Here is a 14263-nt window from a genome sequence, read left to right on the forward strand (position 1 = left end):
TATGTGACAGCTGGAACACATGATGTGCCAATTGCTGAACTACTCAGGTTGCCCCAAGATGCATCTGCTTTTGTGCTCAATATTTAAAAATACTTAAACAGTAGCTACAGAAATTAGGTCAGTGCTTCAACCAAAAGAGATAACCTGGATTTTTAAAGCTGAAAATTAACATGGGCTAAATAAACTGCTGTTTGATGGTCATTTGAAAAACAACCACTTAGTTACCCCTTGCAAATGACAACATTCTTCAATACCATTCTTAAGTGCAGCTGCCTAGGACATTCATTTAATGTAGCAATTGGATTTGAAGGGCAGGGATTTGGACTGAAAGAAATAAGTGTCAAAATTGCACTTAGAGCTGCAGACAGGAACCAGACGATCAACAAAATGCACTGAATTTTCTAGGCCTGCTTTCCATCTGTGGTGCATTATACCTGTACCAGGCAGGAGATCAGCCACCATTTTACTGTCATGTATTTGTTAGGCACTAAAGGCAATGCCCCTTGGCCATGGCTTTTTTCCCCATATCTAGACAAAACATCCAGCACCTGAGCCCCCAGCCATGCATGTCTGCTGGGGATTTAACAGCCACGTGTGCAATATCATTGTAGCATTGCTCTCCACCCCGAGATGTGACCTAAGCCAAGCTGCTGGCTGAGGCCAGCAAGGACTGGCCCTGCCCTGGTCTGTGCCCTGGCTGCCTTCCCCTTCCGCTGCCCTCCTCGCCCCCGGCAGAGGTTATCCTACTCGGGGCACTCTGCTGCCCTTTGAACTAATTCACGCCTCCCAGAACAGCAGCAGCCGCCGCCGATGGTGAAGGAGAATGACCCTTGCCGAGGAGGGCCGGGGAGCGGTGGGGGGCTCGACGGCGGCTGATGCCCTTTGGCTTTTGGGGCACCGCGGGCAGGGTGTGCTCCCCGGGGCGGTCGGGCCGGCTCCCCCACCCCTGCTCTCCCGCCCAGAGCAGCCGGGGCTCCCCGCGGTGCCGCTGCGGGCTCGGGGAGGGCAGCGGGTGCGGGCGGGCGCGGCTGCCCGGCAGGGGAGGGGGCCGCCCCCGCTCTCGGCTCTATAATGCCGGGGCCCCCTCGCCCAGCCGCGCCGCATCGCTCCTGCTGCAGCAGCAGCCTGAGAGCGGCTCCGCTCCCTCCCCGCCGGCCCGGAGACGCTCGAGGATTAGGGAAGGGAGGGAAATCCATCAGGCGAGAGGCAGGTCGGGGAGGCGGGCCGTCAGCATCCCTCCGCTCCGCCCGGGCCGGCGGCGCCGTAGGGCGAGCTCCGGTGCGGGCGCAGGAAGGGGCCGAGCTGCCAGAGGTGCTCAGGGCGCCGGCGGCTCCCAGCGGCCCGGATCCGCGGCTGGGGGCTGGCGGGGCTCGGCGGCGGGAGAAGCCGCCGCTGCTGTTGGCGTGTCCGTCGCTCGCAGCGCCGGCTCTCCCGGGATGGGCCTCCAGGAGCTGGCGGTGTGGCTGCTGGCGGCGGCGGGGCTCGTGCGCGGTGAGTGGGCGCCGGCCCCGCGGGCAGCGCCGGGAGCCGCGGCGGGGCGGGTGGGTCGGGGCAGCCCCGGGGGCTCCCGGCACGGCGGCTCTCTGGCCCCGGCCGTCCCCTCCTGCCCTCTGCCAGCCTCGCCGCTGCGGGGGGCTCGCCCCCGTCCCGGGCCGCGCTGAGGGCTGGCCGGCGCTGGGACCTGCCGGGAAGAGACACGGGAGAATGACGGTGGGGATGGGGGACCGAACTCTGCCAAGGGACTTAAATGGTGGATGTCCCAGGGCAGAGGCTGCGGCTTTTTGTGGCGAGTTGGGGACGAGAATATCGGGAAGAGGGAGGTCGGTCTGGAGTGGGACAGGGAGGTCTCACATCCAGAGAGCCTGTTCCTACCCTGTCGCACATTCCCCTTCATTCGAAAACTGCCTCTGTCCGTGGTCTACTCTGCTCCATTCATGTAGACCTGCTCCTTCTCTCCACAGAAAGACGGCAGAATAAGCATCCTCCCTGGATTTGAAGTGTAAAAAGAACAGAGATCCCCAAATATTAGCATGTATAGTAATGTGGTGTCTATCATCTCTGCCAGGAACACCGTACCTCAGTTCATTTATAACTGCATGAACAGAGAACAAAGAGGAGTGTACTTGCCCCAAAGAGTTCTCTGTCTGAAGCAGCCCGAGAGCAGTGCTCAGTCTAACCTGTGGCCATTTTTCTCCCATTGTCTTGCTGATGCCTTCTGCTGTATTTCTGTTCTGCTTTTCTGGTTATAGCTATGTCAGGACAGGTGTAAAATCACAGCTACTCTATTTCCGCTTCATCACTTCTTGCTGCGGGACCGAAGGGTGTATACATTGAGAAAGCACCATTAGCATTTAGAATGTATCACTCCTGGCCAGTCAAGAAATGATCGAAGAGGCAATCCCCCTTATAGGCTGGGATGAACATTTGTGATTTTGTTGCAGTAGCTAATGAACTATTTTAAATACAGCGACATTTTTTCTGGGAATGCAGCAGGTGTAATAATAGATACATATTCTGATAGGAGTGAAAAAGCATGCCTGAGCTTTTTCTGATGTAGAATCCTTATTATTTATCTTTTTATTCCTGTGCCCAAAGAATCTCTGCAAGGAGAATTCCAAAGGAAGCTTTACAAGGAGCTGCTGAAAAATTACAATCCGTTGGAGCGACCAGTCGCAAATGATTCCCAGCCACTCACTGTCTATTTCACTCTCAGCCTCATGCAGATCATGGATGTGGTAAGTCTGTAACCTTCTAGGAAACTGTTTTAAAGGGTGGATTTTCCCTTCCTAGAAGGGACAATTGAGATAGTAAAGGAAGATTACAAGAAACTGGAAAGCACAACTAATTCAAGACACAATGTCAAATTTTGTCTGCATCTTTAAAGACCTAAATGTAGAAGTACAATTTACCTATTTCTTAGATCTCTTTTCAGAAATTCCCAACATTTTTAGCATTAGAAAATATTTCAAGGGGAGCTCAAAATGCACACTTTGCCTTTCGAATCCTTAACTGTCCTTAGAACCAACAAGTAGTATAGTCTGGGAAGGATTTACAAAACCAAAGTTTTTGATTTCTGGTGGTCACTTAAAAGCTGCCTATTTTGGAAGATGGAGGGGAAAGGAAATCCTGACCAAAACCCAAGTTGTGTTATTTCCTTTGGTATGTGGACAAGATTGCTACATTCTATATGCTTAAATAGCTACTGTATTTACAACCACACTTGACTGGTATATCAATAGGAATTCCTGTGCTGTGCTTGTACAATGCACTGCAGGGTGTTTTTGCTAATTTAAGCTTCACTCTGTCACGGTGGCACAGAGATGTAACTCAGCATATAAGTGGTTTTACAATATTTGTTTTTACTGAATTCAACTAGCTATGACAACTAATAAGGAAGTTCAAGTCTTAAAAATGTACTTAACCTCAGAATTCCATTATCTTCCCATCAGATGCCTGAAGTTCAAGACAGAGAGTTAATTTCTTCTGGAGTTGTCAAATTTAACTAAAACCCATACAAAATGAAAGGAAAATATCCACAGATCACTAGCCAATCTGGTTGCAGTCAATGGCTGGCTGTCTTGACTAATATGATTCAAAAGGGAGCTTTTGATCCTGTCATGAACCACACTTCACAGTCAGAACCCTTAGGTATTTTAACTGGCTGTTTAGTTACAGCTCATTCTGCTTGCCATAAAACTCACTGCATTTCTTTCTCCGAGACCTGGGATTGACAGCCAAAGAAAGAAATCAACCATGAAGTAAATTAAGCTTCATGCTATAAAACAAATGAGTTTTCTTCATTGTCAACAAGAAGCAAATGCTGGTGGGAATGACAGCTACTTGCAATAACAATTACTGGTTTAACAAGCTAGAAACAAAACATGTCACCACCACACTTTCCTGTAGTTTATATATTCACTTTAATGGCTTCTCAGCTGATAGCCACTGAGTCTAATTGGGAATTAGACCTCTCCAGAGCCAATCCATCAAATCCCTGCCAGAACAGATTGAGCCAGGCTGGATCCTGGTTGCTGCTATTCCTTAGGTGAAGTCTCTTCCATTCCACTCTGACTTTGCTGAGAGGAAAAGGGAGACGGTATCTGAAATATTTTCTAAATACCATGGATGTTCCCTACCTTGTATTTCTACTTCTAACCTATTAAAACTAGAAATTTTCTACCCCATGGTTTCAGATATGTTTTTCTTTAATGGTATTGTACATTAATATGTATGCTAGTATCAGTAATACATAATGAGGGATCTGTAAGTGCCAATTGCCCCAGCTTAGTGGAGTTCACTAGAAAATAGAATTAATTAATTGTCTAATGAGAATGCAAGCTGGCATAGTAAATTATACAAAATGCTTCTAAATGGGGAAGAATAGCAGGGGCAGCATGAGAAAAATGCAGTTTGTGGATATTACTGCAGAGAAGAACTAGGAAACTAAGGGAGTACTTAGAGAAGAAGTAGGAGTACATGGTAGGCCTGAGGTACAGCAAAAGAATTCAGAAGAGATGTGGAATTTAGATGGAAGAGGATGGGATGCAAAATGGAAAGTAAGAGGTTTGAAAGAGTGGACTTCAAAAAGAAAAATCTTAAGAAAAAAAGACTACAGCATACCTTAGAGGAAGGAGAGGAAAAAGGGCTAATGGATGGTCATAGCTTCAGCACAATGTCAGTAAAAATAAAGAATAGGCTGTAGATAAGCTATGTATTTTTCTCTGCTTCTCACCTCATGGAGACCCCTCAGTCTGCACATAAAACTGGTCTTTGGCTTCTGTTTTTCTGGTATTTTTTTCAGTGCTGGCATGGAATCTTAACCTAACTTAGGCTTAGGAAACTTTCCAGCATATATAGTTTTGAAAAACAGATTATTGAAATATACCGATATGATATAATTTCCACACTGAAAAAAATTACAGCCACCACATTTTGAAACACTGTATGGAGGTAAATACCTTCTAACAGTGTTGTTTTCTCTTGTAACATCCCTCTAAATAATAATATCAGAGGAGAACATTCAGCCACTGCCTATTAGGAATAGACACAGCAGCAGTGCTTCTCCTACTCTGCTACATCTCATACAGAATAGTGAATGGCATAGAAAAACAAATGCAGGGAGCATGAGGGTGTGAGGATTGTGCCCAGCCTAGCATTTTAACAATAGACATATCTGTATAACTGTAAGGTAATACAATTCAGAGAAAGTATCAGAGGGTATTTCATTCCCAAAAGTCAGAAGATGAAACCTTACAAATTAAGTGGTCACAATTTATACTGCAAATGACTGCTCTGAGACACAAGCATGGAGAACTGGAATACACTGAGGTATACAGTGATAGTTCAAACACAATTTTTACTGCTACCTAAATGAGTAGGAAAAATCACAATCTTATTTTAGTTTGGACAGGGCCTCTGGAGGTCATCTTGTCCACCCCCCTATTGCAAAGATGTCTTAAATGGGTCATGTTATTCAGGACTGTGTCCAGTCAAGTGCTGACCACTTTGACAGCCTTCCTGGCTCCTGTCCAGGAGTTTCCACAACCTTCCTGGGCAGTCAGTATTCCACTACCATCATGGTAGATTTTTCCTAACATCTAAGCATAACTTCCTATTTTTTAACTTGGGAACGGTACAAAACAGTTCTAGAAAAAAAATGAGACATCTTTCATTCAGGAAAATAATACTAACAATAAAAGATACTTTTGGTGAAGTATCCCAGATTTCTTGACCATTTGCAGCAAGGTGTGTATATTTCTGAATAACATAGCAGAAAGCTGGAGAATGAAATCCTGGTAAACCCACATGTCAGAACTCTTTCTTTCAGGGGCTGTCAATGGTTCACTCTCAATGTATAAGGTTTTCAGCTTTCTGTCTGGAATCTAGAATTGTTACCAGCTTTCCATATGGAACTTGGGGCAGCACTTTGGGAGTGTCCTAAGCTGATCTCAGCCTTTGCTGCTGAAGAAATCTGAGTTCTGGGCTCATGATCCCACAGCTTTGGCTTGCACCACTGCCTCTCTGAGTGAGAGTTACCTTATCCTTTTTTGAGGGGTCAGTTCTCTACATAACCTGTACTTTGGGTTTAGATTAGCTTAAACTGCTCATAAAACTACCTGTGGTGGTTCTTCACTTAACATGTCATATGTTTCAAAAAACACAAGTGAGTTCTATCTCTGATTCAAGTTGCAAAACTTGGGAGAATGCTGGATCAATATCTTAGCTTGTGACTTCTTAACAAGACTCACGGTGACAAATATTTTGGTGGGTATGAGTGTGACCATTTTGGTCTACTCTGATCATAAATTAGTTAATTTTTTAGAATCAACATTTAATAATTTATTTAAGAAAGTTGAATTAAGCTACTTATCTACATGAATATTCAAATTCTTACTTATATTGCATAAGACTACTTAGGAATCTTTCATGGTTCTTGAAGACACTTGCTGGCTAACTAAATAATTTACTACTCAACAGTTTTTGCTTATTTTCCAGTTTCTCCTGTTCCCTTTTTTAAAAATTTCTGGTTAGGGGAAAGAAAAGCACTGAATAGTTGTTTGTATGTAGTAAGCAGCAGCAGAATCTCAAAGGAAATCCTGTTCCTTTAGGCTGTTCAACTCACTTGTGCAGACCAAAGGATAAATGAAAGCATGCAAACTTTCTTACATTTATCTGAACTTAGTCAAAGTTTGCTTATCCTACATTGCCCTTGGTTACTTGCATGACTTAGTTTTATATGTTCAAGGGCTTTTGTCCTTGTTTTGTTTTACACAGTGAAGTGATCCAGCTGACTACAATGACTTACATACAAGGCTTTGCAAAGCCTCTCCATAAGGATCTGCAATTCAGTATTTGCAATCCAACACCCCAGACCCACTGGGCAAGACAGTAATGTCAAATATCTTGAAATTTTGAAAAGAAAATTATGCTGTCATTCAAAGAAGCATAACAGCTTCTGTAAAGAAAGACTATAAAACAAACATCTTGTCCGCCAAAAAAGGGGAAAAAAAGAAGAAAAAAAAGAAATTTAAATCTGGAAAATGAATAGAACCAACCAAATCAAGAGGCTCATTGAAAAATGGTGCTAATGAAGTTCTTAAGCTGTTTATCAGACCTCAGCAGCCTCTTTGCAAACAATGGCTGTGGCAGAAGCTCATCAGATCTGCATTATTCTTTTAATTTTAGCATTCATTAGAAAATATCTCTCTGAGCTTTATTTTCTTCTCAGTTTGCTGCTTGAACTTTTTTCCCCACCATGCTAAAGGGAGAAGCTGTTTGCACTTTCATCTTGCAGCCATTTCCATCCCACCATAATTTATTCCTGAGAGTTTAGAAAACTGGAAAGGTGCTGGGATATGCCTTCTGATATTTTTACTTAGTTTAATAGCATGAAAGTTACTGGATTATAACAGAAAACAGAGTATTCTATTTTTCCATGAAATCTGAAGAACAGATCAGACAAGAGTCTAAAATATATTCTTATAATTGCCCTACTTCACCAACTCTCCCTACCCTGCTGTGGTGAGATATTAACATACTAAGAGAAACTGCAACCTTATTTCTGTGATATTTGCCCATCTTTCCTGTGCTTCTAAAGATCTCCTGGATTTTTTAACTTTTCTGTCAGCATTTTAGTTAGTCTCCTCAAACAGTGTTTAGATCTGGAAAGATATTTTAAACACAGGAGGATGTGTAGGATGGAATGGGAAGCAATGAATGTACACTAATTAAAAGCAGTTTGCAGGAAGGAAAAGAGGACTGACTAAAGGCTATAAAAAACCCTCCTGATAATAGTTCACTTGAGGACATTAGAAATGTCCATTGTATGTGAAAATCAGAACTTGTATTCTGCTTTCTGGTTCCACAGGAGAGATGTTTGGAACTTTTTTGTGTACGAATCAGCTGGGGTTTTTCTGTTTGTGAGGGTTTTCTTTCTAATATGATTAAAGTGAAGCAGTTTCTCAGACATTTTTCTTATTCTTTGTGATATAAATAATCAGTTTGAATAATAAAAACTCAGTACCTCATATTTTGTTTTCTAACTGCATTGGTATGGATGCCCCATTAACTTAAAAAGTGACTAAACATCTACTTCTGTGTCAGTTGTGATGAAAAGTGCTTGTAACCTTCCTGTGAAAAGCATGGCTAAGGTGCTAGGAAACAGATTCCTCTGTGACACTGCTGTAGAGCACAGGGACCACCACATAAAGCTTTCACATTTTACACAGGGCCTTTTACTAGGACAACAGAGTCTGCAAAGTCACATCATCTAGTAATTTTTAGTAGTCCTCAGTAATCAGCGAATGAAACAAAATTACAGTGCAAGATGTAATTCCTGGGAGTCAGATCTAGATAATACTTGTTCTTATACAAAGCTTTTCATTTACAGAAGTTTGGGGCTGAAATGAATATATTCCTTGTAATATTCAGAGTTGTTCCTTTTTTTAAAAAGACTGTCATGTTCAAGTACGAGACAAAAGAGGATGTCACTATTTGATACACAAGTTCACATGTTTTGTTTTGACCAATATGGATCAACTTGTTGTGATCTGTGGTAATTTGCTTGGAAAAATGGAAAGACCTGTATTTCTTCATAAATGTTCTTGTCCTTGGCTAGTGGAAGATCTGGCTCCCTGCAGTACCAGTGCTATCTAGTCCTTGGCTAGTGGAGGATCTGGACCCCTGCAGTACCAGTGCTAGCTGAGCATTCCCAGCCCTGGGGCTGCTGGATGCTTTCCCTGCCACTGCTTTCCTGGGAGAGCCATCGGCTGTCCCAGCCCAGGAACAGCCCTGGGTGCATGGTTTGGTCTCTGCTCCCACAGAGCAGCTACCTGCTCCACAAACCTGCTGCTCCTTGGGAAAGCCTCTTCTGCTGTGCACAGAACGAGGGGAGCTGCCTTGGTTCCTCTCCTGGGTTTGGTTTGCCTCTGACTGCAGTGTCACCATGCATGAGGAGGGAGTTCAAATGCAGGTGGCTGCCCCTGCTGAACACATTTCTTTTCTGGGAAGGCTTCTGGAAGTGCTGTGGGAGGATGCTGTGGGCTGGGTGAATTATGTGGGGAAAAGCAACTCCCAAGTAACCATCACGGCCCCAGCCCCACTGCTGTGGTGTGATCTGTGTGGGTCTTTAAGTTGGCAGGAATGTGCTACGGCAATTTTGGGGATGATGGCAAGGGAAGGCAGAAATGCTGCTAAAGCAATGTGGTATTTCTGTTCCTGTCCTGTTTCTGCTCAGGAAACTCTGCATTCTCAGTGCCCTGTGGATACAGTGCCTGTTTTTCTCTCAGCAAAGCACACGCTATCAAAAGTTTCCAGTCATTTAGATCTAATATTGCTGACAGCACATGAACAAAGTATTGTCAGTGGATTGGAAGCAAACAATTCTGTATCTCTGAGCAGCATATTAACATAAATACATTCAGATGTTAATTACTTCAAATGTTAATTACTTCAAATTTAGATGATACAGATGTGAATTCTTCAGTTTGTCCTGAACTCTTCACCATATTCAGTAGCCTAAATAGACTACTAAACAATCCAACTGTACCCAATCTAAATATATGTGAGTTACGAAAATGGAAAAGAAAGAAAGGAAGAAAGACAGACCTCACAATGGGTAGGCAGCAGGGAGCCTATTTGTACAAGCACTTATATAGAAAAAGAAATATTTTAAAATTCACTTAGAATTTTAATTACTTAATTAATTTACTTTACTGTGTTAACCAATTTATTTTTAATTTATTCAAAATTAAAAGATTTATTTTCCAAGAATAACCAGAAGCAGCCTGAAGTAAATGTCTATTCAGATTTAACCTTCACTTCTGCTTGCATTTTCATGCCTGTTACTGCAACTAGAATTTGATTTGAAAAAAGGAAAGGCTGGTAACCCTGGCTTCAACAACAACAAACTGTGAAGCCACGTGCTACTCATTGGCAGCAAGATAGGAATATGATATTCATCCAGTTCATCTCTCCCAAATCTTCTGGTAGGGATGCGAGGCCACATTTGCATGGTTTATAATCCTGTCTCCTCATTCCCTGTGTGCTCCTCATAAAAAACTCCCCTGAAGGGAAGATGATCAATAACCCTGTGCAGACATGGGGGACCCACGCACATGTTTAATCACACAGCACTGCTACTTTGCACTTTTATTGGCTTGTTTTCTGCATTCAGTCAGAAGTGTTTGCACATTTCTGTGCTCAGCATCCCTTAATAACTCTCAGTAACTACACAGGTGTGCTGGTTTAGGGTTTGAGAGGAAAGCAGGAAGGAAGGAATAAGGCCTCTTACCCACCATCTCCAAAACTACTAAATGCAACAATGAGGACAGAAAAAGTAATGAGCACTGACACAGAGCTCGAGAAATTCAGATGAGCATTTTAATGAATTTTGGAGTGCTCACTCCATCTCTGTCCCCACAGACAGAAATAATCTTTTCACAGAGGAGAATTTGCTCTTTTGTGCTGTGGAAAAGCAGCCTGAAGGACCATGTAGGTGTTCTGACATTTCAGTCATGACGCCAGTTGCATTTGTGAAGAAACAGAGCTACAGCTGATTTCCATCAAAGCATTCCTCTCAGCTAAGCTCAGTTTCTCAGTGCCTCTGTAAGTGACTCTCTACAGGCATACCAGAGAAGTGGGGACAGTATGGATTTTCATGGAAAGCAGGAAAGAAAGACCCTCAAGAGGACTCTCAAATGTGTCCATCAGAGGATGGGTAAGGAATAAGTAGAAGCTCTGTAATAGGACTCATCTTCTCAAGTTATTGAAGTGTCTTAGCAATGCTTCTGTGTCAAGAGTTGCAGAGACATTCAGCAATGCATTCTGTACTCTGCCCTTCCCCAGGAAGTATTTAATTGTCATGGTGATGTCTGTGCTGTATCCTAGATTGACCAGAGAGCCCAAAACATCCAAGATAATGGGTAATGTTACATTTTACAGAAATTTTAGAGCAACTCCTCCTTGCCTAATTTTCCTACACTTGGGAAGATGGAGGTAGGATGTAGTTAGAGACACTGCCTGGGATGAGTAATAGCATTTTGCTATCTGATCCTCTGAAGCTGGCTTTACCTATGTCCACTTGTAGTGCACAGAGCCATTCCTTGTGGCTGTGTAAGATGCCTCTGTGGCTCTGGCATTCCTCAGAGGTTTTGGCTGCTGCTAAATCATGGAAAATATGCTCTGGTCAGGTGTGGAAATTTTTGATGCTGTTAGTCACAAAAATAGGATAGATGAACACCAGCAGCAGTGGGGCTGGAGCTGTGTGCTCTGATCACACACAGGGAGAGGAAGAGACAGCTTTGGGTTCAGCTCCCTGTTCTCCCATAACGTTCTCTTCTCTCCTTGAAGAAATAACACACACACTTTCCTTCCACTTCAGTCTGCTGGTACATTGAAGTGTAACAACCTGACCTTTCAATTTCAGCATTTTGCAGCTAACCTCCAGGAAGATAAATCAAGTTCAAAGGCTTTGATTCCCTCTGGTTTTAACACCATGTAATGAGTGAGGCTATGGGGGCTCCATTCTTTGATCTTATCTTGTGGTACTGTTGGTAGTTCCCAGGTTCCAGCATGTGTTCAGAGCTGGGATGCCTATGTCTGTTAGACTGGCAATGGTAATCAGCACCTAGAGCCAGTATTTAACACTAATGCAGGGTTCAGTCCTCTCAACAGGAGTAATACACTAGAATCAAGAATTATTTGTAAATAAAGCAACAGAAGACAGTTATTACTTTGCATGTTTGTGAGAAATTTAACTGCACTTTAAGCTCTATGCTATATTCAAAAATTGAACTGAAACACCTACAATTAATCACAGAAATTCATAAGGTAACTTGAAAAATGAAACTTGCTCTTCAAAATATATTTTTTCATGCAAGATGTGCTGATGTATGTGATTAGTCATGCTGTACTCTGCCATTTCATATGCCTTATCCCTGCTTGTCTTTGCAAAGATGAATGTGTTCATATCTAAATACAATCTCTTGCTAACAATGATGTACTGAAAAAAAAAAGACAGACTGCTGTTACAATTACGTCCCCATGGTAACAAAAATGGTACATCATGAGCCTCTCACACGTATTTGTAATCTCAACTTCTTTTTCCTGGAACTCGGTGAAAGCCACTTCTCCAGCCCTCTGCCAGGACAAAGCCCTGGTGCAGCCAGTGGCAGCACAGCTCTCAGACCTAACAGAACATGAAGAGCTTCCTCTATCCTAGGAAGGCTCCTCACACAGATGCTCTGCTCAGAGTTAAGGTCACTCTTAACTGCTCTTTCTGCAGCAGCTTTTTGCTGTGATGGATTTGCATCTATCTGGGGAGACCTCTGTGTGATCTGAGAAAACTGCCTTTCTTTTAAAGCAATATAAATAAATTGGGGAGAAAACAAATGCTTTTTGCAAAAGTATGTAAGACAAGTTGGTGTGGAGAAAATGCTGGCCTTTTCCAGACACAAACAGCACAAGTTAAAAAAAAAAAAAAAAACCCAAAACAAGCAACCCCCCTCAAAGCTCACCTGAATTAGGTTAAGCAAAGTAGTTAGACTCTATTTCATAGTCCAAACTCAACCTTAACCCCGGTAAAATTCAAACTGTATTTTCTAATTTTTAAGGAAGAAAAGAGATATTTAAAAAGCCAAAAATGAACATCTGGTCCTATCCCAGCAGCACAGAATGCTCTAGCAATATTTTAGCTTCAGAAACTTTTCAACTTTCTAAGAACTTCAGCTCTAAGCAGAAGCATGCTTGTTTGTTGTATTCAGATTTACTTCCTCACTACTTTGTTTCACTCCATGTACACCTGAACAGTGCACAGGACAGAGGAACTCCAGGCTTTAACATCCATACAGAACACATCTGAAAATCTCCAGATTTTTCAGACTTCCACATAGGTCAAACTCTACAGTTACTAAAGCCTGAACTGTATGTGTAAGCTCATAGTAAACCTTGTATTAAATACGTACTGGCTCAAGTGTTAAACAGAGACCAGAACTGTAAACTAGGGCACCTGTCCACCAATCACACCTGGAGCTTTCCTTTCTTCCTCTCCCATTCCCTCCCTCCCAGCTGCTGGATGCTTTTCCAAACCAGGAAAATGCTAAAGATTAGGGGACTTCAATAACTTTATTCACTGTATCACAAATTAATGGGAGGAGGAGGTGTTCACAAAGGGAAACTCTACCTATTTCCCATATATAACAATTAAGTATCTCAACCCCAGAATAGCCATTTATTGCCTTATTCCTCATTAAATCTATAGCCCAAAGTCGCCTTTCCAAAAAAATGAAAATGGATAATGGCAGCAATCTGTGCCAGTCTGTGTTATCTCTATCAACAAACTCCACTTTTCCCAGTCAGGAGCAAGTCTCCCAAGCCATTCTTTATTTCAAAGACCTCCAGCATGCAGACTGCATGAAGAGCCATTTGTATGCCATCCATCACAAATCGAATAAACCTAAGAGCTCAGTGGAAGAGAAGTTTTCAAATTTCATTTTAATTAACCACTCACATTTTGGTTGGCCTTTATAGTTTAATTCTTTGATTAAAAAAAGCTAGGAAAAATTGAATCAAATAGCAAGAAGCACACCAAGTAGTAAAGATATTTTCAGGCTGGATTTTGGAAATTTCACTATAAAACTCACCTTAATGCTACAGGAGGCACTTAACTAAATCCTGAGCACAGCTGCAATTATCATTAAAGGTCTGAAGCAGCCGGAGTCTGAGCAGCAAGCAAGAGTCAGGCAGGTCTCATCCTAGCTGAGAAGGTGCCTCAGGCTAAATTTGCTTTGCAGTGGAATGTGGGAAAGAAAGGGATGTCCTGAACACCTTCAGCTCTCAGCAACATCACTAGCTGGGGGCTGAGTACAAAATAGCCAAGACCAGCTTCCCAGGGATTCTCTGCACCAACAGAATCAGGGCAAATCAGCAGCTGATGTAAAGGGAGTGGCCCTGGTTTTACATTAACATCCCAAGGCCAGGCCATGCAGAACTGGCAAAGCATCCTGACTGGGCAGTTCAACCCTGGCTGGACAGCAGTTTGCAGCAGTTGCTGTAGTTTTGGAGGAGCCTGGCTCTCCCAGCAGGAGGCTGTAGCAGTACAAGGTTAAGTCATAAATGCCAGAGGTCTGCTTTTATACAAAAATGTCACTGGTATGGCAGAAGTCAAAACACCAAATAAAAATGTGTGTTTAAGTTTTGAATGGTCTCAAAAATGTGGTGCAACAGTGAAAATTTATATTTTCCACTTCTTACATTTTATTGAATA

The 14263-nt window shown here is 42.8% G+C and overlaps 1 protein-coding gene across 1 annotated transcript in view; it reads left to right on the forward strand.

Annotated features, from left to right (window-relative positions):
* Positions 1 to 1414: 1414 nt before the first annotated feature.
* Positions 1415 to 14263, forward strand: part of CHRFAM7A (CHRNA7 (exons 5-10) and FAM7A (exons A-E) fusion) — a 35692-nt gene continuing 22843 nt past the window's right edge. The window contains exons 1-2 of the mRNA XM_050978425.1: positions 1415 to 1491; positions 2596 to 2735. Of these exons, the coding sequence (XP_050834382.1) occupies positions 1437 to 1491; positions 2596 to 2735 (195 nt within the window). The 5' untranslated portion in view covers positions 1415 to 1436. The remainder of the gene's footprint in view (positions 1492 to 2595; positions 2736 to 14263) is intronic.

The sequence above is a fragment of the Serinus canaria genome, chromosome 10 (assembly GCF_022539315.1).
Source record: "Serinus canaria isolate serCan28SL12 chromosome 10, serCan2020, whole genome shotgun sequence".
Taxonomy (NCBI): Eukaryota; Metazoa; Chordata; class Aves; order Passeriformes; family Fringillidae; genus Serinus; species Serinus canaria.